This window comes from Corvus brachyrhynchos, unplaced genomic scaffold (genome assembly GCF_000691975.1).
Source record: "Corvus brachyrhynchos isolate BGI_N302 unplaced genomic scaffold, ASM69197v1 scaffold258, whole genome shotgun sequence".
NCBI lineage: Eukaryota > Metazoa > Chordata > Aves > Passeriformes > Corvidae > Corvus > Corvus brachyrhynchos.
Window position 1 is genome coordinate 4175632 of NW_008240122.1, and position 17502 is coordinate 4193133.

The 17502-nt window shown below is 37.3% G+C and overlaps 1 protein-coding gene across 2 annotated transcripts in view; it reads right to left on the minus strand.

Annotated features, from left to right (window-relative positions):
- Positions 1–884: 884 nt before the first annotated feature.
- Positions 885–17502, minus strand: part of SRBD1 (S1 RNA binding domain 1) — a 125430-nt gene continuing 108812 nt past the window's right edge. For both annotated transcript variants that reach the window (XM_017744883.1, XM_008641712.2), the window contains 4 exons: positions 16914–17090; positions 14975–15127; positions 4176–4360; positions 885–1920 (listed from right to left, as the gene is read on the minus strand). In XM_017744883.1, coding sequence (XP_017600372.1) covers positions 1631–1920; positions 4176–4360; positions 14975–15127; positions 16914–17090 — 805 coding nt within the window. In that variant the 3' untranslated portion in view covers positions 885–1630. The remainder of the gene's footprint in view (positions 1921–4175; positions 4361–14974; positions 15128–16913; positions 17091–17502) is intronic.

The window sequence follows — 17502 nt, forward strand, 5'->3', positions numbered from 1 at the left end:
ATACTGCAGAGATCATATAAAAAGTTTAGCATAACTTAAATAATTCTACTGATGGACATACTGCTGTAAGTGAATGTATCACCTGCAGAAAAAAATAATTTCAACTTCTTTGCTTTGCATCTCTGTTTTCCAAGACAGTAACATGGTATTACAGTTTCTAATCTCATAACAACAAAATCTACCTTGCAGAAGTATTACAGGAAAATTCCAAAAGGCCTGCAAAACATGATTCCAAGCTGTGCTGACTTTAACATAATAGAAAATGGTTGTCTTTTCTCCAGTGGACAAATGCAGTGAAGCTAGTAAGATCTGTCTCCTTTTTTCCATCTGCTAAATGATTCTTTAATATCCAAAATACACTGTCTACAGCTGGCTCATCGTTTTGAAAACTAAAGCACAGACCTGGGAGATTAAACCACGCCAACCTTTTCCTAACTCATGCATAGACCCCGTGCCAACAGCTACTTGGACATTTGTAGTTAGAAACCTTGTCACTGAAGATGTTTGACACTTGCTGTAGTATATTTGGGCTCATCTGTTGCAGACCAGAGCTTCTGCCAACTTACAGGCAAGTTTGGCTGCAAAGGAATAAATGTCCAACACACCAAAAACTCCCTGGAAAGACTACATATATGTATCTACTATTGCTGGAAACTGATCTTCCATGATACCTGTCCTTTGCAAACTTGGCTCAAGTGGTAAATCCTTTGAAACACCACCTAAATACCACAAAAACAAGAAGTCTCTAGTTAGAAGAAACAAACCTCCTGTGCTAGGTACTCCTAGCAGGAAACAGTGAGCATTCTTATTAAAACACAAATCCTCAAGCTGAAGTGTTACTGATTAAGCATGTGCTGGAAAGAAAGACAACTAGGACTATTAAATCACTTGTAGAACCAGTACATTGAGAAAACATGGACAGAAATGTTTTTATTTTGCAGAAATATAGAACAACATAAATGTCTTTTGCCACCTTTGAGCAAAGCTCCTTAAACTGCAAGGTACATCCAACTGTGTTAATCCATGATAACTGAACAAGCAAAAATAATACAGGTAAAAAGACCTCCTAATAATGTTGGTCAAATAAATTAAATATAACTATTTCTGAACCATCAATACTTTTAGCAGATGCTTTTTCCTCAGACTACTTTTGAAGCAACATCATAACCATTTAACTTAAAAAGATCACTTTTTTCCTACAACTCTCCTAGACTGTCAGCCAGAAAACAGGTAAACTGAATGGCTGTTTTTTGGAAGGCGAGCTACAGATGTGTCTGCTTGTGCAGTACTAACTGAGGATGAAGACAGCAAATCTTGCACAGACAACAGATAAGAGATCTGTCTGACAGCCCACTGGAACTTCATTTGCTCTGCAGACAAAATAACAAGGTTGCTTGGAGGTAATCCAAAAAACTGTTCCAGCAATTATTAACAGAAAGGATTCAAGAAATGTGGTAAAACTGTTAAACTAAAAAAAAAAATTAAAAAAAATTAAAAAAAATTAAAAAAAGCAAGGCGCTGAAGGTTTCAAAATGTGTTCATTTTTGACACTCATTAAATGCCTGAGTCTCCATAACCTTGCTGACATTACTTAACCTTTAAAGTCAAGGCTCAATTCCTGAAACCCCTCTCATAACACACGAATAAGATCCAAGGTGATCCTCAATCGAGGAATGTCAACATTAAGCACTTTAACTTCCACTCTTTCTCCAGGACCTAGGCCCAGGCTTCTTCTCTTCTTCGCTTTAGAGAGTTTTGCTTCTGTTATGTTCCGCACTGGAATCAAACCCGATTTTCCCACACCAATATCAACAAAAACTCCAAATGGCGTTGCATTTTCAACTTTTCCAGTCAAAACAGCACCAACACTTAAGTCTTCAAAGCAGACTATGCTTCTCTTGAAGTCAGGTTTATCAAAATCTGTTATAAGAAACAAGAAACACAAATAAGACGCTGGAGAAAAAGGTTTTCTAAGAGTTATTTCCAGATGATTGTTTCTAACTAGTAAGTCATCCCAAGGAAGCTCTTAGGTCCCAAATACTGCTTTCTGTACATTTTTAAAATAAAGACCCATCTGTGATAAACAACTTTTCTTATATTTTTGTGAATCACTTTAGAGGACTTTGATGAGTGAAGTAATAAGTATAGTGAATTTTGTGTTTTGAAAACTATCATGAGGGGATCAGAAGCGTGTTGTATAGTAGCCAGTGAATGAAAGATTCTTTAAATTTTCTCCGATCTAGGGAGAAAATATTTGAGGTGACTCTTGAGCTACATCAATTATAATGAAATTCTATTCCTATAGAAATTTCTACACAGGAAGGTGAGTACTCAGTTTCATCACATACTAAGAGAAAAGTCAGCAATGCACGGTTCTTAGGCTTGCTGTTTATCTGCACCATGACATCACACAAGCTTCATCACAGTGCTGCTTTGCACTGACAACCTGAAAATCCCGCAGGCACTATCTTAAGCAGGGAATATACTGGGATATTAATGTTCACATTCTGCATTTAAGGGCATAGATAGATGCTTTAAACTCTTTTACTTCCCTACCACTTTCTGCTTCTGCAGAAAATCCTTCTGAGTCATCTCAACAACTTCTCTTTCAATCTTTTCCTGCCATTTTTTCACCTTTCCAAGATACAATAAGGACTGAGATTTTTCACAGGGAACATCACCAAACCAGAATTGCCATCATTTTTCTCTGTGTGCTTTTGAGAAATAAAATTCAGCCTAAACAAGTTGATAGCTAAAATGCTCTGGAATTTAATCAGTCTGTGGATCTGTATTGGCTTTGCATTGCAATGTTTTGGTAGGTGTGTGTGTGGGCTCTTGTGAATGGTGGCATCTGTTAGAAGCTGCTAGCAGCTTTGCCTGTGTCCAATAGATCCCCTGCTGGCCAAGGCCGAGCCCATCAACAATGGTGGTAAGCGCCTCTGGGATAACACATTTTTAAAAGAAAAAAAAAAAAAAAATCCCTGTGCAACAGCGACTTGAAGAGAGAATGGGAGAGCAACAGGAGAGAGAAGTGAGCACATGTGAGAGAAGCAGCTCTGCAGACACCAAGGGAAGGAGGAAAAGGAGCTCCAGCTGCCAGAGCTGAGATTCCTCTGCAGCCCTTGGAGTGCCCTACACCAGAACAGGTAGATGCCAGAAGGCTGTGACCCTGTGGGAAGCCCACACTAGAGCAGGTTTTCTGGCAGGACTTGTGACCCCGTTAGGGAACAATGAAAGTCTGTTTCTAAAGGACTTCACTCCATGGAAGGGACCATGCTGGAGCAGTTCATGAAGAGCTGCAGCCCATGGGAAGGACTCACGATGGAGAAATTCATACAGCTACATAAGGCTACTAGGCTGCCTACTCCAGTCATAGAGTCTGTCTAAAGTAATAATGAATGTCCTAGATCCACAGAATATGAGTATTTCCACTGAAGATTCTCTCTTTTGCTTTTATGTCTTCCTGTGTTAACAGCCTACTGTAATTTAGATGTGAGATCACCAGAACAAATTGAGACAACAAAAATACATATTTTCAAGATCACTAGTGGGGAATATTTAAAAAATATGCATGGAAACTATTAATGAACCAAAAGACAGGGACAGAAATGTTGGTTTGGCTGTTTCTCAAGCATACGTTTATTATTTGTTATTACAAGCTGCCATCTTTGCTGTCTACCTTTATCTCCTGCTGTCATAAGAGAATCCAGCTGTTTCATTACACAACAGCATCCCCAGATGTTTTACTTCATTACCTCATCTTTCTTTTCCTCTACCTCAAACTGTTCAGTACCACTGCAGGTTTTAACCAGGGTAGGTCATGAGCCATGTGCTTCAGTTCCACTCAGCATTCCCCTCCGTGATGGAGAGCCAACACAGATTCAATCAGTAGAGAGTCAACATATTGAAACTATTTCATTTGTTAACAGCCATACAACTCCCCTTCCTATGGCCGAAAAAGCCATGATTTCAGACAGGATTCACACTCCTTACCTACCTGGAAACTGGAAAGAAACATCTGACTATGATATAGCCTTTACCTTGACTGAGAAAAGAAATGGAGTTACATGTCCATGAAAATCTAGTACTGATTTTAGAAGAAGAAAGTGTGCTAGTTTAAAACTGATATGTAGAACAAGCAAACTGAGATTACACCCTTCCAAACTGAGGTTTACCTGTTCGGATGTCGTAGCCTTCAGGCTGAGTGAGACCATCAATGATCAGCTGCAGTGTGTGCACAGTGGTATTAAGCCTTTTGGCTGTGCCTTCCAGTCCTTCCTTTTGAATTACTGCATTTACTTTTTGCTGCATATCTGATTTTCCTATGTCATTTGCATTTCCTCCAATGAGAGATAAAAACCTAGGAAGTTCAAACAAAGATAAAAAGATTTGTAACATCCTTTAGTGGGAACGGAACCTTTGCTCTATTACTTATCATTGATGCATGAACAAAACTTCTGCTAAAAAAATATGAACAGTTTCTCAAGTGCATATCCTCTCATCACTGATCTGACACATAAATGGAAACTTAGAGTCTGTATATGTGTATCTTCTGGAACAGATTGCAAAACTAGAAACAAAATATTAAAATGCAATTAAAATCTTTTTTCAGACCAATTATTTCATCTCACAATAAAACTGAATTTCCCTATTACTGAAAGATGTCTTTTACCATGAAAGTTCCCTAGAAATCAGTGAGAGCTCTATAATGCTGTTATTGTAGTTGTCACTCTCATTCAAATTAAAATGAATAGCAATTTAGTAAAGCAACAATGAACATTCAAAATATTAAATTAATATGAAAAATCTTTAACCCAACTTAAGAGAAACTTAGCATGAAATACTTCTCTTGCCTGTGAACTTCACGATTAAGAACATTCAGAACATTTTCAGACACTAGGTAATCATTAAGTCAAAGTATTCACACAACACAAACACTCTTATCTTTCCTTGTTGTCACATACATACACACATTGCAGACTGAGACAAATTTGGACTGATATCTAAAAAGCTGAAAAGAAATACTTCTAAATAATTACGTCCTGACATGTGATCTCCGCCCTGATCTGCATCTCACCATGAATAAATAAGCCTCTTCTACCCTGCTTTATTATGCCCCATATTGTTGGTGGGAAGAACTTTTTTTTTTTTTTTTTGCATATTCTCCACCACAGCAGAAAGGTAGAATTATTGTCCCTGTCCTACAGAGTGGGAGTACACATTCTTTCCCAATTCCTAAAAGAGATCCCTCTTTCCTCTCCTTATCCTGCTCCACAAAACGTGTAAACTAGAAGTCTCAAAAGAAGAGCTGATCAGCAGGTTCATGCCCTGAACTTGATGGGAGACATTCCAGCTCTATAAGAGAGCAAAAGCCCTGGATACTCAACCTTCTTTCCCCCACCAAAATACATGCTGTGCTTTTATCAAAACCTGAGGCTAGTGTTTCTCTTGTCAGGAGACCCAGACGGTTTTTTTTGTTTTGTTGTTTCCTCTTTTTTAACTCAAGAAATCCAACTGATATTTCTTCAGATGGTGAGCAATAGAAAGTCATACAGATTGAAACACAAAACTAAATTTATTTTTGACAAAATATAAATTGAAGAGACATAATTAAAGTAATATCTGACTTTCAGTAAATCACAAAATTCATCTTTGAGCATGAGGGGAAAGCTTCACTTAAAAATGTCCACTAATTTTGCTAAAGGAGGACATCTGTTATAACTGGCTGCCAGGACTTCCACTTCTTTACTGAATTCAAGTACAAGCACAGTGACTTAAGTGTGCTGGTCAAACACAGAGATTTGCACTTAGTAGTGATAAATACAGTATTCACTAATTATTTTAGTGCATATGCATCTTTCTTGTGGCAGTATACAATGAAATTTACTAAGGACTCGGTGGATGGTGCTGTTCTCAGGATTTATTGAGTTTTGCTTTGACTGCATTTTGACTTTTGACATCACGTTTTAAAGTAGTTTAAGGTGGTTTGGAAGCAAAGTATATAACAAAACATGCAAAATGTTTTATAATATCAAGTGCAATTTCTTTTTCTGTAAGCTAACAAACCTCACCACTACAGCTCAAATATTTTGTCTAATAATAGATATGAAAAATATCCGATGTTCTGTGAAATGAAACCACCTTTTTTTGGTCTTAAAGGAGCCCCAAAAGTGGCTGCAATGATCACTCTGAAAATGAGCCCAGGCCCAGGTGAAGTGCTCCTCTCCAGACTGCTGGGGGCTGCTAATGCTGGTGGCTGGACAATGCCCCAGCAGAGCACTAGTGACAGGCGGCAGCTGCCCCAGCTTTGACTGACATGCCAGATGTAACATGACAAACCCGACCAGCCTCATGACTCAACCTTCTAAATAATGTATGCCTTACCACCCACCCCTATAAACAAGTTTGCTGACATTCACGTACTTGGCTTTATTTCCCTTCAAATGGAAACTCGGCTTGAGTACACCAAGTAACACTTTCTCACCATTGGAATTTCGCAGAAGCGCATTGACTTCGTAAATTGATCAGGGGTGGGTTTCACCACTAGTGAGTGCAACCACACAAAACAGCCACCAAGGGGTACTAAAAAGCCCCTGTTACACACAAAGCTGTGAAACGTGTGGATAACGCAATCAGAATGAACGGCGCTACGTGCACACTGCTGGAAAGAAAACCAGCCTGAAACAGGACACAAACCAAGTGCCTAAGCCTTCAAGCACAACTCATGAAAGGTATTTCACCCCCCACTCCTTCCCTGCAACCGCCTCCCTCTGGACATCCCAAAGCATTTATCTGAAATTAAAAAGGATTCCGCATCTAGGCAAGGGTGGTAGGTTTGGGTCCTACGTTATCAATTACAGTTGTGTAAATAATTTATTAACGTGGTTACTGCCCATAGTAAAATTTTGGCTCCACCTGAAGATGATGCTTAAACACATGCCCAATTCTAAGTACATGAGAAGTCCCATCGACTTCTAAAGAATTTTAATGTTCTAAAAATCAGGCATTCTGTTAAGAATATTTCAGAATTATAAGTTATATATCACAGCAAAACAGAGCACTGTAACAAAGCCCAGCATGCCCACACACAGAGAAGAAATACTCTTATAAGAAACAGTATTATTTCTATTTTGGAAATTCTCACCTTTTTAGGACAGGTTTAGGTAAAACCTATGTATTAAAGTATTTCCAAATTAAAGTAACTTCTTAGTGATTGCAGATGCATTTAGTTTTAGAAATACTGATTATTCTAATTATATATTTAATGTATCATTTTTACTCAAATTAACATAGCCTGAGGGCACTTGGGCTAAAAAAAAAAAAAATCACTATAAAGCACAAGTTTCTGACTGAACAGTGGTGCATTACATTGATAATTTCTATTTTTAAATGTCATTGCTAAGAACAAAGTTTATTTTTTCCTTAAAAAAGCAATCCAACAACTTCCTCCAAGAGTTATTTCAAGGTCAGAAAAAAAAAAGACATAGTTGGTAGTAACGCTGGGATATGGCTATGAGGTAAAAAAGGGGTTTCCCTTAATTTAAATATTTTGATCTTCTTAATGTTCAACTATCTCACTAAAATCCTTGAAATATCTCTCTCACACAATTTGTTAATGACAACCCCAGCTGCACAACATAAGAACATGAATGATCTGTGCAAAAATGAAAGTTCTTAAAGTATTTTCCTGGCTACATATGGGAAATAAATAATATGTTGCAGTAGCTCAAGTGCTATGTTTATCTAGTAGAAAGACAAAACCTAAAGAAAAGTTAACAGAAATGGGGAAGATGAGACTTTTTTTCTGAAGTGAGGTCATTCTTATAAGATATATTACCCTTACTTCCTCAAATGTTGAGTATCTGAATGAATGGTGAACTTTCTGCTCAATGTACATCAACTCAGATAAAAGCTGCCAGAGCCTTAGGAAGAACAGGGTGAAATTTAAACAGTTTAGAACTTTGAATTTTATGGTTTTGAGATTTAGAGAATCCTCAGAAACCTTTGCAATCACCTTAGTTTTAAAAGCAATCTTTGCAGTCTTACAGGACCTGCAGAGAATGGTCATGGATAAATGACCGATGTTTTTATTTAATACATAATTTCATCCATCTTATCCAGATAAGGAAAGAAAGAAAAGTAGCATAAATGTAACAAATAAGCACATCACGTTCACTTAACATACACATCTGCACAAAATTACAGCACAGCCCTTGCAATGCTTAAAAGGTAATGCAAATTTCACTGGAATGCAAAAAATCAGTCAGAAGGGAGTAAAAATTTTACCAAGGGAAGCCTACAGTAAATTTTTAAGAAGTTAGTCTAACCACCCCCAAAAAGCTTCTTATAATGTGCAGGAGTTCTAAAGCTTTGCAAGGGCTTTAGTTACAGTCATTTCTGTTTTATGTAATCATTTCCAGCAACACGACTTAAGAGCTGGGAGTACTGGATTCATTACATTAAAGCAACATGATACGCCATTACATCTTGTCACAGCGCACACATGAATTAACGGTAAAGCAACATAATCACTCTGAAAACAAAACAACTCTGCATTAGCATGCACTTTGTTAGGTAAAACGTACATTTATGACAGTAACAAGCTTAAATTATACAGACATTTATGATTTAGTAATGTTTTGAAGTGCAAAAGCAGTATTTGTATAATGCAGATGTTGACTGCTCTTGTTCCCACCAGTGATACGGATCCTAAATTTTTGATTACCGATGAAGACTATGTATCAAACTATTTGTGCTTACTCTTTGCAATTAATTGCTGGACATAGAAAGCTAAAGATTCAAATATATCTAAAACTACTTATGTGGTTTAGCCAAAGTTATTTAACCAATATGTTTTTCTTCAAATGCATAAATAATTAATAATACAGATTATTGGAGTGCATGCAGAAAGCACTCAGTTTATGACATTTCGAACGTATAAATTCTGAGACACAGTGAGTTTCTAAATGAGAAAAGAAATTCAGACACAGTTCCACTACAGCATAGCTACTTTGCTCCCATACCATTAGGCACGCTGCTGTTGGCTGTTCTCATGATTGTTGATATATCACATAACCGGAGTGCAACCCGAGATACAAAATAGTGAAACATGATTAGTTATCCACAAAGAACTAGTATACTACACTTAAACGAGATAATTCTATTAAAAAGGTCTTCTGGGGGGTTTTGTCCCATATTTTTTTCTACATGCAACTAGTGGGAAGTTATGTAAGTTCCAAAAATTACAACGAATTTAAAGCATACCATTTGATTTATGTGTCTAGTATTTATAGTGTAAATGGAGCATATTTCTCCATTATTTCCAAGTTCTTCTAATCATTCTTGTTAACTCTATTTTACAACACATTAAAGTTTCAAAATCTCTTTATTGGATGGCAATTGGCAGTGAAAGCTTTTTCTGCTCTTTTGTTTACTGACAAGATCACTTTCAAAAATATGGCTTCTAAAAATCCAGTTAAGTTAGTAGAAAACCTGTGAATGAACTGGCCTTCAAAAGTGATGAATTTGAACTGTTATTTATAATACTTAATGGCCACAATTCTGCAAGCGTTCTCCTTAACTGGGGCTGGACATTGGCTATTGGAAATAGTCATAAAGGTTCATTGACTGAGTTTAAGTTTTTAAAGTTTCTTTTTAAAAAACCCCCAAATGTAAGACTTTATTAAGTATTATTCTGCACAGTAAATAACTTGAATACCCACACACATGTACATGCAAGTACAGTCTCATTCAAGTGGACAAGAGATATTTCTGATGACTTGTAAGGAAAGGCCTCCCACCACAGTAACAACTCGTATCCTCTGTAAAAATATTCACATGTAGACTGCATTATTAAGTAGGACACAACAATTAGTCTTCATTGCTCAAATACCATACTAAGTAATAACTCCCTCCCTGATTTCTACTTCCCTTAAGCATTGCCTCAGTTGTCAGGTGACAACTCAGGGATCTGGATAGAGGCAAACCAGCCTGCCAGAGAGCTGGAAATGCCATAAAAGGACAAGTTTCCAGTTGCATAAAGGGCAGGAGAGGAAAATCTCTTTCTTTCGGTGGCCTCATCAACAGTTTTTCTTCTGCATTTTCTCATGTGCCTGTACTTGCCCTCAAAGCCAGCAAATGCAGCTTATCAGCACAGCAAATGAGATACCATGGATCAGCTGTTACAAAAACCCAAAGCTGTTACATCCACCCATACAGAGTACAAGAAACACCAGGGTTATTTGAAATATGATTGATTGGCCTACAATGGAATATAAACTGTTATCAACACAAATGCCTTGCTGAAATGAGCGCCAAATCCAAGTGTTTAGCTCCAGTGAAGAAAAAGCACAGGAAGTCTCTCAGGATTTTGAATTCCTTCTGAAGATATCAAGCAGCATTATCAATACACAGAAGACATAAATCTTCACTGCAAGTGACTTTTCTCAGTATGTCAAAAAATTATCTTAAGTTATAAGCAACCACAGTGAGCAGGACTGGCCTCTACCAGGTGAGGTCCTAAGCCTGGGTAATTAGCCAAGGAAGATCCTCACCTTTGTTACTCTAAATCACAGCTTTAGATCTTTTATATTGGCAAAAATTTGTATCTCTAAGTCAGGCTAAAATACAACCTGCCTGCCAGATGCTGCAATCTGTGAGCAGCAAATACACATTCTGAGTGCCAACCTATCACAAAAAGCATTTTAATGAGATTTGAATAAAAAAATCAGCAAATGTTAAAATTCAGTCACATGAAACCAACTGCACCCAGCAGACCGACAGAACAAAGGAAAAGCATTCCCTTTTCTTTCCAACATATTGGTCTATAAGCATAACCTGGTTGTAACTTTTGGGGACTTCCTAAATGTTTCCTTTGTTTTCCTACCAATTCTTTAACAATACGTCCCAAGAAATTGGATATGCTCTACATATTGTATTAATTGTATGTAGAAGATTCTGCCACTATAAACTGGTTTTCACATATAGACTTTTCAGAAACTTAAAGCACGGTTCTGCTTTGCAAGAGAATAGGCTGTCTATAAAGTTTTGATGTTTTTATTTTAACTTTTTGGAAATTCCAATTCATAATATTTAGAGGTGTCCATAAGCTTGATCGCTGCACATGACAAAGCCAAGCTCTGACAGTGTGGAAACCATGAACAAAAATGTTTTGGTCTTCTGCAGAGCGTGTTAAATCACCAGTAGGATATTTTCCAATTATTTTACAGAAATGGTACAGATTTTAAGTTAAGATGCTTAAATGCCATAAATCAATCATACCAGCACCATTTGTACCACTGTAGTAAAGATTACATCAGAGTTTCCATAATAAAAACCTTATTTTTCAGGGGTTTCTAAATCAGCCCTAAAAATTGGTTTCAGCCTGAAGTTTGGCAACCAAAGTCACCACTTGGGAGTAATTCTTTTAACCATATTTTTCTTTAATGGATTGGCTTTTCAAGCTACAAAATAGTCCTGAAAAAGAAAATTAGTGGTTTCAAATTTTGGTAAATTTCTATCCCTCAAAAACATTGTTTTAAAAACTGATAATTTTGCATGTCATAAATCTGCAATGTAGACTGCTGCCTTTGGGTAATTTGGCTATAAGCAGGGGATAAAAATCACCATCTTATTTCATTTAAAAATAAATGCAATTTTCCATGAAAACTTTTAAGCCAATAAAACTTTCAGAAACTACTTTCTCATAGCAAGATGTGGTAGACATTGCATGAGGAAGCCTTTATGATTCATTTATGCAGCAGCTATTCCATACATTTTAATTTTTGTGGTAAGAGGTACTGTAGTTTTGATCAAATCTGGTCATATTCAAGACAATTCTGCCCTTTGGCAGCACAGATCTACCTGTGAACTTGACACACTCCCTGACAAAGTTCAGTGTAAGCATAGAAAAAGAAAAGAAATACTTTGATAGCACTAAAGCCAGAGAATTCATAAAGATGTATTTTTAAGAAAACTTATTAAATACCAATTCTAATCTACATCCAACAGTTTCAACTTTTCTCATGCATTTTATTTTAAGTTATAAGAACTATCAATTAGGTTTTAATCTAGTTTAATTCTAACATTCTAGACTTTCAGGTACTGCCTAACTTCTGTAAGACACCTCCAACCAACCCCATGAACACAACTGGATCTTCAGGCTCTCAAAAGCCTTCTCATGAACGTAGGCTCAGCAAAAAGAAATTACAAGCCCAGTCCCATCCACTGCCTTTCAACAAAACTTGCCATCAGCCCCGATAAGCTTTGGGTTGAATACTCCATGCACTCTGAATTCCTAGTAAAAATTTTTCTTAATTCATATTTAGGCAGGAAAAAAGGTTTGGAAAGCTGTTTTCATAAGTTCTGAGAAGCTTAGCAGCTCATATGCTTTTTTTGAAAAGTCATTTTAAATATATAATCATTGCTAAATTATAGCATTAGTTGCTTGAGGGGAGGATGTCTGCTTTATATTTAGCCCTTATGTCACCAGTGTCAATTTTTAATACTACACTTCTTGGCTTTTGTCAGTTTGCTGTACAGCTATATTTTCTTTTCTCAAAACAGCTATTTGCCATGAAAAAACATTAAACATATTTTCCCCCTTCCCCACACCATTTTGGGATATCAAGTTGCTGCATATTCCTACAATCTCTACCATAAAAGCTGTCACCTTCATATTTAACAAGCTTCCAAAGAAATTATCTTTTGATTGCAAGAAAAAGAAAAATACAAACACTGTTGTACATCAAGTACATTCACAGAAAGCACAGAAAGCACTTGGAGACTTCCCCCCCACCCATCATACTACATGAAGCAATACTATAAAAGTAAGAAGACAACAGAGAAAGAACCCAAAGGATGCAGAAAAGACTGATTCAGTTAGTTACAGAGAGAGGTGCTATGCTTATTAGTTTTGGTGGTTCATTAGCAGATATTGTAATTGATGTATACTTGCTTTGTAATCAGCTTATATTCTTTTGCATTAAAACAAACCTAAAAAAACCCCACAATAAAATCCTGTATGGTACAATATCTATGACATACATTTGGACCTAAATACTACATCAGAAAATTCAGTCTAGGAAGGCAAAGTGTTCGGTGAGGAACAGAAAATAGAAAATGGCACTGCTGGAAATCTACTGTAAAATAATTGCATTATCCAAAGAGAGATGATGAGATAAATTAACACTGGTCTCCAGCCACGTAGCACTTCTGCATTGGCTTAGAAGCTCTTGAAATGCGAGTTTGAAGGTGAGACATTATTTTAAGATTCAGCAAGGTACCTTCTAAGCAGTGCTGGCTGTGCAATAGGTGCCAGCCCATCGCTGAAACACGCACAAGCCTGGGACTCAAACCACTGTCTTGGCTGAGATGTAAAAGTTGTGCTCATTAAGTTTTTTTATTCTATTTATTTTTTAGATAGTGCTAGTGGTGGGTTCCCAGTCAAATTTCAAATCACAATTACATGATCTGTGATACCTACTAAAATTGTAGAATTTCAGCTGTATGTGAATATCTGTTCTACCCTATGCAATAGCAATCCCACTCACCACTTCAGATATAAAAGTAATCTTTCCTGCTCTGGAAACAAAGTCACAATTCTTTATTTTCTGACCAACCTTTGTGAAAACACTGTGTGTAGGGGAATTACTGTAGTATTCCACCATTACCTGGATATACTTCTCCACTCCCTAAAGCAACCCTTCCACATCAGACTTCAAGCAAGGCTGGTAGCATTGTGACCACTTTACTGATTATTTTATTAGTGTACCAGGACTGGAAAGGTAAAAACTAAAACCCCAGTACTTGAAATTTGAGTGAAATTCAATATTGAAAAATCAAAATTATCTTTGAATAACCAATTTATTTTTGTTTTTCATGTTGACTCACTTACACAGAATAATCTCCAGTTGGGGTGACCAAGCTGCACACACTACAAATCACCTACCAAATATAAGATCATTAAGATCAGGAGCTTGCCTGGTTGTTTTTTCCCATAGCTGCACAGGGCAGAGACTTTGTAACAAATGCTGATGCATAAGAAAAAAGGGAAATGGTCATGGAAAAGGAGAAAACAGTTATCTACACACTGCACAACTGCAATAGACTCTACCAGGAAATTGCACAGTGGGTCCTAGAATCAGGCACGAAGAAGAATGAAGTGTGGCAGGGAGAGGATGGAAACAAAAGTGCACTGCATGCCTAGCAGAAGGAAAGCATGGAGACCTATGGATAGGAAGTGAGAACAGAGTACACACTGAAGGGAAGGTGTCCTAAAAATGAAAAGTCCTGTATGACTTTTCCAGATAAGAAAGTCAAGTTTCGTGAATTCAGAAATTCAGCATCTCTCTCTGAGATTTAAAGATGGTTTTGTTTATAAAACAGGAAGCAAGAGTTTGTTTGTCCAGGTATAATATTTCCAACAGAGATCACAAGAACCTTAAAGTGACTGGCTACTGGTGAAATTAGCTTCAGTACTTTTTAAGAAAAGAGTCTGTTCAGCAAAAATCACTTGAAAAATAAATATGTGCCCATTTATGGTAGGAAATAATGTTTTCTGAAGAGAAAAAAAAGTCCAATTTCAATCAGAGCTGCTGATAGAAAAGATCACAGTTTATAGTAGCATTTCAGAGACACACATGGATTCCCAATTACTTTTTTCTGACATACACAAAAACTATTCTCTTCTTTTAGCCACTTGGTAAAACAATCATAGCATTCGTGTGTTTGGGAACTTGTATATACATCTTAATTAGATCTTGCAATGTCAAAATTTAATTTTAAAGGCCCATAGTAATGCCACATGCTTGCATATATCCAAAGCATGCCTTCTTCTTGAAGAAAGGGGTGAAAGCTTCAAATTAATATAAATATTCCTGCCTCAAAAGGCTGAGCAGACTGTTGTCAGAAAAATCAGTACTTCCATTTTAATAATTGATGGTGCCAATTGTTCAAAAGCTTTCCCATCACTTACCTCATTGCAATGTTGTAAGACTCTGGATGAATACAAGTTTGGTCCAAAGGATTGGGCTGTTGCAAGGCACATGGTGTTAGTTTACTCTTCTTTTTACCCAGTGCACCTGCTTTAGTCAAAAGTGCACGACTTCCAAGTTCATTTTTCTTATTACTGCCAGAAATCAAAAATAGACATGTCATTCTCAACAAAGATGATCCTGGCCCAGTGTCCACACACAAAACCAACACACTTTTTCCCTGGAAGTTTCCCTCAAACAAAGAAATTTCTCAGGATACATTAAAGGCATCAAATGACTCCTACTGCAAATGCTCCTTTCATGCCTTTTTGGTTTTGTTTCCTAAATCACAAGTGGCTCCTGCTTTTGGAGGACAAAAGAGAACACACTGAAAGACCTGAAACCAGCACTGGCATTTTGGGCTCCACTCATCAACTGTTGGCAGAAATGCAGACATAATTTCCTCTTTCCATACCAATTTTTAAAATAACCACTATTTGTTAACTTTCAAGTAAAAAGCACAAAAATTATTTCACACAGCACTCTAAAGTCATCAACATGATTAGAAAGAATAAAAATGAAACCTCAAAGTTCATTTCAAAAGCCTCTGGTTATGTCACCTGGACCCACAAGAAGTGTTGTGGAGGCAGTGGTGTTAGAGCTTTACTTTGGCCTCAAAATCCATTTCTCAGGTTATACAGTGCTCCCAGGTTTTATGGCATCTCACTAACATCGGAATCATGTTCCAGGAAGGTTAAAAAAACCCAAAACAATGTTCAAATTTCACCAGTGAACATTTGGGGGGGAAAAGAAAACCCATCAGCCTTTTCTTCATTGGTTATATTGCAGCACGAACTAGAGAAACTAGAACAGATCTGTACAAGGTAAGACCTATCAATCATAGAGAGCTTTGGAAGCAATTTCTTTGGTCTTCTGGTGCTTACAGCGAGCACCATTTGGCCTGCAGCCTATGCTTCCCTGCCAGATGGGCAACCAATCTGTATACCTTCCACCTGGGCAGAAAGCCAGTCCCTATGTGCCCACGTCCTGCCTGGAAGTTACGCGTGTGCTGCTCAGCCAGCAGCAACTGGGAATACAGTACTACTTCTGAGCACTGCGCTGGCTAAAAAATAGCATGTGCTTCCCAGGAAAATATTTCTTTGAGAAGAACCAGTGGCAAAAGTGTGGGGATGGTGCTACCACCGTGCCCTTTCTTAGTTCTTTATTTTGGAAAGGGAAATAAGAGAAGACAGGAGAAGGGACATTGTGCTAGAAAGGGCATTTTCAGCTGTAGAAAGGTCAAGAGGAACGCTATGAATGGTTGAAAGAGTAGAAGACTTGGTACAGAATCAGGGAATGAGATGACAGGGAAGAGGGTGACGCACTGTTGACAAACTGGACTTGGGAAAAGGCCCCACATGTTGCAGACAGAAGACAGTCACATCACACTTGCTAGGCACAGGAGTATAATATAGACACTGTTTGATCGAGGTAGCTACTCAACTTCCTCTCTCCAGGTAATGAAATTGAAACTCCAAAGATGTGCACTAGCTTACTACCATTAAGTTCTGCAGAATAAGCTTTACCACATTAAATTAATTAATTTAAAGACCTCTAAATTATGCCTGAAACATAAGACTAAAGTTTTAATATCTCAGATCCCAACACTGCCACACGACAAATTTCTTACACCAATTCAGGGGCAAAATTGTTGATTAAACTTACATATTTATCAAAACCCTGACTTAGAGGACTAGGCTAACAAGTCATGACTATTCAGAGGAAGAACTTGAACCATCAACTTCAACAAGTTAATATGTTGTATTTCAGAGCACAGTGGTCTAGGATTCCTTGAGCCTCAAGCATGAATACAAAGCAGAAAAGGGGAAAGTCTTATCCTATTTCAGACAATTTAGTCAGAACAGTTAAAACCTCTGTTACCTGCAAAACGTCTTTATATACTCTTGATTGAATCTGATGAAGCCAGCACATTGTTGGAAGGTTTTGGGACCCAAACCTTTAACTTCTTTGAGCTGTTCTCGGTTTATAAATGGTCCGTTCTTCTCTCGCCATTCAATTATATTTTTAGCCCTGTTAGTATTCAGCCCTGCAATGTGTCTAAGAGAAAATTTACAGAATACTTTTATTACCATTGAACAGTCATCAATGCAAGTGCTACCCATTACAAGGATACACATTCCTATAGAAAATCTGGTTTACAAAACTTAAAAACTGCTAAGAAATTAGCAAATAGACTCCCAGACCAAAGGCATCATCTGAAAAAGGATGCCTTCTTTTCGTTCTATGGAAGGAATCCACTCAAGTCAACAAAACTTAGTACAGCAATATGGTTCTGTACATGCCTAACTAGTAATCCAGGGACATGTAATTTATGATCTGTTGGCTATTTCCGTAATGCCAATTCAATTTGTCATGTCTTAGAGCCTGCCCCCAGCTGCCCTCTTCAGGAAACAGTGTGGGAGGAGGGCTCAGAACAGATAAATTGTTCCTGTAATAACAGTCCCCTCTC